At 40.4% G+C, this 10,518-nt stretch overlaps 1 protein-coding gene across 1 annotated transcript in view; it reads right to left on the bottom strand.

The window, feature by feature from the left end:
* Positions 1-2,749: 2,749 nt before the first annotated feature.
* LOC109971400 (peptidase inhibitor 15-like) overlaps positions 2,750-10,518 on the bottom strand; it is a 39,862-nt gene continuing 32,093 nt past the window's right edge. Inside the window, exons 5-7 of the mRNA XM_020619632.1 lie at positions 6,530-6,662; positions 6,055-6,170; positions 2,750-3,767 (exon numbers count right to left, since the gene is read on the bottom strand). Of these exons, the coding sequence (XP_020475288.1) occupies positions 3,632-3,767; positions 6,055-6,170; positions 6,530-6,662 (385 nt within the window). The 3' untranslated portion in view covers positions 2,750-3,631. The remainder of the gene's footprint in view (positions 3,768-6,054; positions 6,171-6,529; positions 6,663-10,518) is intronic.

Here is a 10,518-nt window from a genome sequence, read left to right as displayed (position 1 = left end):
GCTGCAATTTCTTGTAATCCTGTCTACTGTCTTCAGTCCTTTCTACATCCCACTTCTTTTTAGCTAGCCTCTTCCTCTGAATGCTGTCCTGTACTTCCTCATCTCATCACCATGTTTCCTTATCTACTTTCCTCCTTCCAGATGGCACACCTAACACCTTCCTACCCGTCTCCCTGATCACTTCTGCTGTAGTTTCCCAGTCATCTGGAAGTTCTTCCTGACCACCCAAAACCTGTCTCTGCTTCTGTCTGAATGTCTCATGACATTCTTTCTCTTGCAACTTCCACCACTTGGTCTTCTTTTCTATCTTTCCTCTCCTCTTCTTCCTGACCACCAGAGTCATCCCACACACCACCATCCGATGCTGTCTGGCTACACTTTCTCCTACCACCACTTTACAGTCACTAATCTCTCTCAGATTGCCTCGTCTACATGGAATGTAGTCTACCTGCGTACGCCTACCCCCGTCTTATATGTCACTGTATGTTCCTCCCTCTTCTGGAAATAGGTGTTAACTACAGTCGTTTCCATCCTCTTAGCAAAGTCCACCACCATCTGTCCTTCTAGGTTCCTTCTCTTAACACCAAACCTGCCCATTACCTCCTCATCACCTTTGTTCCCCTCACCAATGTGCCTGTTGAATTCTGTCTCAATCACCACTCTCTCCCCTCTGGGAATACTCTCTATCACCTCATCTAACTTACTCCAGAATCTCTCCTTCTCTTCTAACTCACACCCTACTTGTGGAGCATAACCACTGACTACATTCAACATTACCCCTTCAATTTTCAACTTCAAACTGATCACCCTGTCTGACACTCTTTTCACCTCTAAAACATTCTTCACGAGCTCCTCCTTCAGGATCACTCCTACCCCATTTCTCTTCCTGTCCACACCATAATAAAACAGTTTGTATCCCCCTCCGATGCTACATGCTTTGCTACCCTTCCACCTGGTCTCCTGCACACACAGTATATCTACCTTCCTTCTCTCCATCACGTTCACCAGCTCTCTACCTTTCCCTGTCATTGTGCCAACGTTAAGAGTCCCTATTCTCAGACCTATACTCCTGCCTTTCCTCTGTTAACAACGGCCTCGACTGATCCAGTATGGAATTTGCACTGATGATTCGCATGTTTAAATTTGGCATGTTTTTACACTGGATGCCCTTCCTGATGCAACCCTCTCTATTTATCCGGGCTTGGGGACGGCACAGAAATCACTTGCTTGCAACCCCTGTGGCTAGATTTTTATCAACAATTAGTAAAATGCATATTTACTTTGGAATCAGTGATATGTTGTTTTCCTTATACATAATGGTATCTGAGGACATTTTTGTTATTTTGTAAATGCTCCATTCATCGAGCCAAGCAGCATCTTTTCATCTGACCCTGTCAAGTAACATACCCACAATGACAGGATCAGTTCAGTGACACAATATTTAAAGGTTAATCAATGCTGAGCTGTACAGGAAGAGGCGCGGGATTCACAGAATACCATTAATTACAGAGTGACATGCCTGGAATAGTGTTCATAACAAGAACTCGATGCATCCTGTGTTGTTGAATTCCTTCTTAACATCACAGCCATTAACTACATAAACTTAGCATTTGTTTTTTTCTTGTTCTCAACAGTTCACTGCAATCAGCATAACGAGCACTGTATGGGTTTGGTGGGTGAACGGGACCAGGCATTTTGACCGTGGAGAGTGAAGACCTTTCTGCAAGTTTGCTGCTGTGTTCAGCTTGTTCAACAAGTGTTTGATTAACTACTCTCTCCATTACTGTTGGTTTTGTTGCACATAGTGCTGATGTCTCTGCAAAATGTACTGTATCTATGTGGGATGAGGGGGGAGGGGTGCTCACATACACACACAGCAGAGAATCAGAGCTCACAGCTTTACTTCTGTCATTGTCACCTTAAAAAATCCACAAACCACTGAAATTTCTTCTCCACTGCCTAACAACTGGCTCAGCCAGCATGAGGTTACTGTAATGCTGCCAATAAGCGGTATCGGGCATAGTTCCAGATGAGTTTTACGAGTACAATTACTAGAGTGCGGCATCGAATTCCCAATACTGGCACCAGTATTGGTGCATCCCTGCCTTTCAGTATTTATAAGCAGTGTATATGTAAATATGTAGTATGTAAAGTGTATTTTAAAATGTAAGCATATATGCAACACAAGAATGCAAAAGTAAAAATCTACATGTATGTGAAACTAAAGGATACACAAAGTGAGAGTGAAAATGCTACCAAATCTGGCAACAATGTCCATGGCCCCTTTTACTACAATGTGAAACTATTTTGTGCCACAAACTGATTTCATTATTTGACTTAAATATACTTTTTTTTTTAAATAATAGTTGAACATTTTAGGAATTACTAATACTAATTTGCTCTCATTCTTAGAGATGGATGAAAAGATTGATACTACTCTCATCTGATGGAAAAATATGAAGCTACATGAGGGAGTCACTGGTCCCAGCCAAGAAACTGTCTGGTACAAAACCCCTGTAAAATTGCAGCATATTGTGGTTATTTTAAACACAGTGAAGCTATAACCATACCTCTAAGATTGACAGGAACTTTTAAGATATAGAATGCAGTGTATTTCCACTGGATTGTCCATAGCTGCTGCAAACAGTTAAGCTGCTGTCCCTGCAGGCCTCTGGTCCTGTGACGCTGCATCTCACTTGGTGCAACGGTGCATTTATAGTACAGAATACAATAGTCATGGTGTGCTGCACATAAAATGATTTATTGTTTGTTCTGTATACTAATGTCCAGTGTTATCATTGACTGGTTACTTCAAAGCACATAATCACATATACAGTACTCTGTCAGCTCTGAGCAGGAAAGTTCACTGTTGTGTTCAGATTCTGCTCAGTTTACCAGAGTGGAGTGCAGTCTTAATAAAAATCTTTTCCATATCTTGGTTTCGCTTTTTTCTCAAGCCCATTTCCAAGCCTTCAACATCCCTTCCACTCCATCTCCCTTCTCCATACGGTCCATCTTGTTCATATTTAGATGGTTTGTTGTCACCATCTAGTGTTATTGTTTTAGTACAACTAAAAGAAACTTGTGCTACATACTGTATAGAGATTGGTTTTCACTCCTGTTGCTAACAAAGGTCTACAAATTTGATTTGGCTCTTAAACAACATATAACACCGAACAGTTACAAAACCAAGGGACAAAAAGAAGAACAAGGACATGCACATTAAACTATTAGCACCATGTACTGTTGTAACACACACTAGGTGTTATAGATAATATTTAAGTATATCAATAGTAAATGTTAACCTAGTTATCCTGGGCCATCAAATATTAATACAGCATCCAAGACTACTGTTGCTGTGTTACAGACTAAAATGAAAGTGAGGGTGTACGGGACAGGCAGTGAAAAGAGCAGACAGGACTGTCAGGACACGCCAGGCTGGATCCTTTCCATGGGACCAGCAATATCCTCACACCCAAATTAAAGATTTTTGTGGTTCATTTTCATTTTTATATTCATTTTATATAAGCGGTCATGTGACAGTTTAACAATATTAATTATGATAGTTTGTAATCCAATTACAGGAATTATAATTCATCATTTCCCAACTATAACTGGCCTTTCCCTCTCTTCACTTGAACCAGTACATGTAGTTGGACTGGACAGCTGGAAAGCACATGTTGTTGCTGCAGATACCTCTGTAGCTGGACGGACAGGCTGAACAAGGAATTCCCACTCTGTAAGGAGCCTCTCCTATCCAGTTTCCCCTGCAGAGAAAAAAGCAGCAACATTATCCGATCAGTTTCACTTCAATACAGCTTAAGGCACATAGCCACACACAGACACACCGTGGGGTTCACCACTGTCTGCAGCAGCGTGACATTGGCAAACAACATTTCAGTTGAGATTTGTTATATAGTAGAATGAGTAAATGTCCATAACACAGACTGCAATGGCAAATGGGAAATTAGGTAGAACATGGAATCAGCAGAGTGTGCCGATCAATTAGTGTGAAAATAACCACCTGCATGGTAGAAACGCAAGTATCATCACTAACAGTGGCAGGACCCTGCTACCCATCCCAGTGTGGGGTCTGGGCCAGGTCACCCAATGAGCCTTTGTTCATTTCTGATGGGCCAGAAAGGACCAGGGTGCAGTCTATAGCAGTGTAGATTAAGAGGGAGAGTGACAACAACTCTATTGACTCTATGAGGCCTTTTCTATGCTTTTGCAGTAAAGGCAGACCATAGGAACATTGAATAGTTCCAAACATTAGCAGCAACGCCATAAAGCTACACTGACTTGGCTGCTATCTTCCAAAGAAAGAAGCTGAAATCAACAGTGATAAATAAACACAGCTTTTTTGACTGTCTCTCTCAAATATTTCAATAATTAGTCTGCAAGGCTGTACAAGTAATTGCTGATAAATCCCACTGTTCCCTACAGAAAACAATGTATCAACTGTTTGGAAGTATTTGAAGATCCATGAGTAACGTGACCTGCTGCCGTTTTTGACCCCTCGGTGTCACGGTTCATTTTTCTTAATGGCTTTGGTCTATAGTACTGAACATCATGTAGTCAAACACAAGCTTTCAGCACCACTACATCTTATGTACAGCTTTATATTCAGGCTACAAGAAAGCATTGGGAAATGGGCATTTATTTTGACCATGTAGGAGGCAGCATTTAGCCAGTTTCTTTCCTCTGCAAAGCTCCTTTCTAACACGCATCATAGTAATTTCTTCAGTTAACAACGTTGATTAAAAAAACAAGATCTTTAAAAAAGGCCGCGTTGATTAATAGTTTATTACACCTCATAGTCAGTTCTTATAATGCAAAAGAAACACATGCACTAATGGAACACATGTACTGTCAGTCCCTGACTAATATGTTGAGTTTAGTTCTTGAGGTTTCTCATTTCTGGGTAAAACTGTCGGTGCAACGCCATCATCCCCTCTAGGCAGAATCAACATCATAACCAATGGCTAGAAGAGATTTAGGACCATTTATAATAACACAGGTGCAATGACCATAGTGACAATGACAGCTCTCTCCATTTTGCTCTCTGGATGGTGCAGAGCAGAACCACCTGAACACGAAGCTGCAGGCAGAGGCAGATGGTGTGTTCTTAACAGTTAATTGGTGCAGCAATGACAGGAATAAATTATTTTTAAAAAACTGCATGATGAAAGTGCTTATAGGATTGTATCAATCTGACACAAATTCAATTTTATATCAATGTAAATGCTGACATCATAGTGTATTCATTACATGCTTAAAAAGAAAGTTAGAAAACAGGTAATAGACAGGATTAACTAACCTCAGTAATCTAACATTTCCACACAAACCGGCATCTTATTGAATCATAGCCGACCTGTCTGATGTGTGTAGACGTGTGTATGATTACACTGTAGCAGCCTGATGTCACTTGCATGTGATTTAATTATGGTTAACATGATGGACAACCGTACATAATGGCACTGCTCTCTGAGGTGGCACTTCTCAAATCAGAGGTTACACATTTACCAACGTGTGTCCTGCTGCCTTCAGATGCTGCAGAGTTTAATGAACTGAAGGAGATGCTTTTCATACAGTATAAAGCCACTGTGGACAGCAGATACCACAACTGTCACTGATATATATTTATAACGCTGACAGATTTGTCCTGTTCATATTTTAACTGCATTAAATGTTACATTTTGATACTTGTGTAAATACAACTGATATTAAAATTATTCATTTCTTATTATTCTGTTATTGCTACCAATTTACTCCAAAGACTTGATTTGCTCTTGTTGATAAAACCAACCAGCTCTGTTTGTTTCTGGACCACAGTCACTGTTCTGGCAACTGGTCCATAAACAAACAACACCTCAGACCTATTCAGCATCAAAATACCCCCAAATCACTTTGACCCTTCTTTGAATAAACATCCCCGTTTGTTCTTCTCCTCCCACATGTGCACTGGCTCAGAGCAGAAACAAAGATTTGTGTCGTAGTCATGTCATTACATTTGGGCTTTCTGCACTGTCCCCACTGAGGGTCAACTCATACTTAGGTGAATAGTTGCAGACCAGAAAGGTGGCTTCCTTCCACAGAGCTCCCCATACAAACATGTTGTAGCAGGTCTGCACTGCACAACCTAGTCTCTTGGTGGATGCCCACACCATCTGAAACACACAACAACCAGAATGATAACTATTCATACTGCATTTTTCAAAACAGATTTACAAAGTGCTTTACATGGTTGAAAAGAGGAGTACAGTAATAAAATACCACTGTATGTAACAGTAATGTAACACTGTGTTACACAGTGTTTTTGTCTGTTTGAATATCTATGCCTTCTGGGCAAAGAAGGCTCAGACATTGTAAGAGAGAAAATCTTCTCTCTTGCCTGTTTAAATAAAATAAATATACACAAGACCATGAAAACACCACAGTCTTTTTTGACATACAGTGAGAAAGATATGACTACTGCTCTTAGTCTTAGATGTATAGCTGAAAGACCAGTGACGATGGCCTTCCTCACCTGTGTGTAGTGTGTACATGTGGGCCCGTAGCAGAGCAGGGGGCAGCTGGGATTGCAGATAGGAGGGTAAGGGAACACATAGTCATTGGCTTCATCATACCAAGGTTTGACCAACTGCAGGATAGAATGATATCTGTGATGGACAGAGCACACAGAGCAGGTAGGAGAACAAAGTCTCAGCGCATACCATTAACGGACTATGCTGCCAGTCTGAGCCAAGTGTGTCTGAGTACAAGTTAAAACTGAGAAACAGTGGTTCAGTGCCCTGTCTAGTTGAAGGTTTCAAGCATGTTCTGATCTGGTAACAACCCATAACTATTATACACTTCCAGATGAATTTGAAGTGAGGAAAAGATTTTTCTAGACAACATCAATCAAGAACCTGTTTTCTGAATTCCCAGCTGATTACATTAGTAATACATACTATCTTTGAAAATAGGAACAATGGCACCAACTGTTGCCCTAAAAATGTAATTATACAAATAGTTCATATGTGTAGAATCTATGGGGGGCAAATTCTATCATAACTAGCTACAAATACATATTCAGCAATTTACAAATACAGCCAAAGTTACAAATATGTAAAAACTGATTTGAGCGTCTCATAAAGGCCACAAACATGTTTATTGATCTACAAATAAAATCCAATTTACAAATGTGTAAAACAATGTGTCTCATAATGACCACAAATGTGTGTAAAAAGATTTTGTGTGCAGTTCTTTAAAATGACTTTACAGGGTGTTAGCTGCACGCGCACAGATCGGCTGACATGTGGATCATTATATGTTTGCATGCAAGGTTTTGAGAGGATGTTCTCACTCTTAGATGCATGAAAGTGTGCTGCGTTTAAAGACAGGTGGAAAACCTGGACATTCACTTTTTTAGGCTTTTGTCCAAGAGACAAAATAAGTTACAGCTGGGTGGTGGACCTGTTCTCCTGCTGGGACAGCAGCCAGACCAGGCAAGTGGTGGGCAGTGCACGGCCCAGACAAGTAGGCCACACGGGACACCCAGGTGGGTCAACCTCTGCAGTGAGTATAAAGTGATTCATTTAATCAGAACATGCCTACATTGTATTATGACTTTCAATTTGCTTTCAATATTTCCCTTAAAGCTAGTCCTCAAGTTAGGTGCTCTGTTCACTTTTGGATAGCCTACAGTAGTATCAACACTCCTAGCTTGGTAACCTGCTAGCTACCAACATTAGCTCAGTACAGCATTCCTACAACACTAAAGTTGCACAACTAATATTAAGATCAGCCTAGTGTGCATGTTTTTAATCTTGTGAAAGGTTTCACGTATAGTATGCCTAACAGAGTAGCCCTCAGCATAATTTTATATGGTACTTATTACATTTCTTTTAATGTGACCCACAAAAACCCTGATGATTATCTCTGTTTATGAGAGATAACATTTTTATCAAAATTAGTATTGATCATGTAATGATATTCATAATACAATGCAGGCATGTTCTAATTAAAACAAATCACTTGATATTCACTGTGGACTCCAAGATACCTGGGCAACCCCAGGCTTACATGTCTGGGCCAGGCACTGTGCACCGCTTGCCTGACTCATTAATGAATCATGAAACATTTGAAACAACTACACCTTGCTTACTTTTTCTTCAGCTGCCAAAAGACTTTTATTTTCTTCTTATTTTCTGTTCAAAGTGTACTGGGGCTCGTTCAGGAAAAATATACAGCTTTACAGTCTTGGCCACATAACTCATGATTATTATTCTTATTAGTCCTATAATAACAGCCAGAGCCTGAAAACCATGACAGACTTTCCATACACATCATATTTTGCCTCACTCTGATGGGGCAATAGATTCATAGGTGACATGTTGTCTTCTTGTTTTTGTTGCTGAATTATTTCAACACATTTACATTTGCTGTGTCTCATTAGTAATTGCTGGGAGTAAGTGAAGATGCCCTGTTTGGCAAATACAGTTCCTCCACTCTTGTGTGCTTTCTTTTCATGCATTCCCATATGGAAGGAAGAGATGCAACTGAGGGAAGGGAAGAGCCTTGTCTGGAGCCTGGAGCATCAATAGACCAAGGTGAGAAGTTAAATGACTGGAGGTCAGTAAAGACAACTGTTAGTATAAATCCATTGTAGTGGCTCTTTTTTGTCTTTTTAGCTGTTACCGTCTGGGAGATGCTACAGAGCCATAAAATGTAAACCTAACTGTTTAAAGCTCTCATTCTCTCCCACTTCCACAAGACTTCTAAACAAGAACTGGACTGAGCTGTTAATACTGAGTGTAATGTGCTTTTTAATTTTATCCTTATGTTTTAATTTGTCAATTATATAGCATATAGCTCTTGTTTAATTTTTGCTAATTTGGGTTTTAATGTGACTCATGCTGTGGTAATGCCTTTCTTGTACATAGATTGTGTTGTATGTTAGATTGGATTGATGTTTGAGTGTATGGTTTGTGTTTCTGTGCAGCTGCAGGAGTGGCACTAGTATCCAAAACAAATTTCCCCTGGGAGACAATAGAGTTTATCTTACTGTCCGTTATGACACTGGAAAAAACATATTGGTCAAACCCCATCTGTCAGGTAAAATTAGCTACACTTTATTCTGTGTGTGTGTGTGTGTGTGTGTGTGTGTGTGGCCTGGTATTATTCAAGTTATGGGGATGTACTGAAATCTTTTGTTTACACAGTCACATTGTGGAAACTTGACATCATCATGGGGACAAAAAGTAAGTCCCTAAATAATAAACTCATTAGATCTTAGAGTGACGACTTGGTTAGATGTTAGGCATGTAGTGGTTACGGTTGGGGTAAATCTCCAGGAAATGAATGTAAATCAATGTAATGTCACTTGAAGTGATGTAAACACATGTGTGTGCATGCACGTTTTTATTACACTGTGATCCAATTTTATTTTTTGATGCCATTGTTGTGAGAACATCTTGGTTTAGGGACATTTTAGCCAGTCCACACAACCTCGTGTTATTTTTAAGGCTAAAACTTGGTTTTAGGGTTCGGGTTAAAGTCAGATTTATGTTAAAGTTAGGAAAATGAAAAATGGAGTTCAATCTGGTTCTTGGAAAAAGAATTTGGAGCATAGGCCATCAACGTGCAGGCATATCTCCCATTCAGGCCCCTGGGGGGGTCTGTTTCCAGTCTGTTGATCCAGATTCTTTCAAATCTCCTTGTTTGATTTATTGTCCATTTTGGATTTCCTTTTTGCTAAGGTTGCTGTATTTATGTTGATTAAATCTTTTTAAAAATTATATTTCCAGTCTTACCCACAATCTAGCCACAGGGGTTGCAAGCAAGTGATTTCTGTGCTGGTCCCAAGCCCAGATAAATAGAGAGGGTTGCATCAGGAAGGGCATCCGGCGTAAAAACATGCCAAATTTAAACACGCGAATCATCAGTGCGAATTCCATACCGGATCAGTCGAGGCCCGGGTTAACAACGACTGCCACCAGTGCTGTTGACCTACAGGCAGCTGGCAGAAATTGGACTACTGTTGGTTGAAGAAGGAGAGGAGGTAGAAGGATTTGTAGACAGAGAGAGAAGAGGAAAGGCAGGAGTATAGGTCTGAGAATAGGGACTCTTAACGTTGGCACAATGACAGGGAAAGGTAGTGAGCTGGCGAACATGTTGGAGAGAAGGAAGGTAGATATACTGTGTGTGCAGGAGACCAGGTGGAAGGGTAGCAAAGCGCATAGCATCGGAGGGGGATACAAACTGTTATATTATGGTGTGGATAGGAAAAGAAATGGGGTAGGAGTGATCCTGAAGGAGGAGCTCTTGAGAAATGTTTTAGAGGTGAAAAGAGTGTCAGACAGGGTGATCAGTCTGAAGTTGGAAATTGAAGGGGTAATGTTGAATGTAGTCAGTGGTTATGCTCCACAAGTAGGGTGTGAGTTAGAAGAGAAGGAGAGATTCTGGAGTGAGTTAGATGAGGTGATGGAGAGTATTCCCAGAGGGGAGAGAGTGGTGATTGGGGCAGACTTCAAC

Source organism: Monopterus albus, unplaced genomic scaffold (assembly GCF_001952655.1).
Source record: "Monopterus albus unplaced genomic scaffold, M_albus_1.0 scaffold223.1, whole genome shotgun sequence".
Taxonomy (NCBI): Eukaryota; Metazoa; Chordata; class Actinopteri; order Synbranchiformes; family Synbranchidae; genus Monopterus; species Monopterus albus.
The sequence above is the reverse complement of the archived record's forward strand: the minus strand, read 5'-3'. Positions and strand labels throughout refer to the sequence as shown.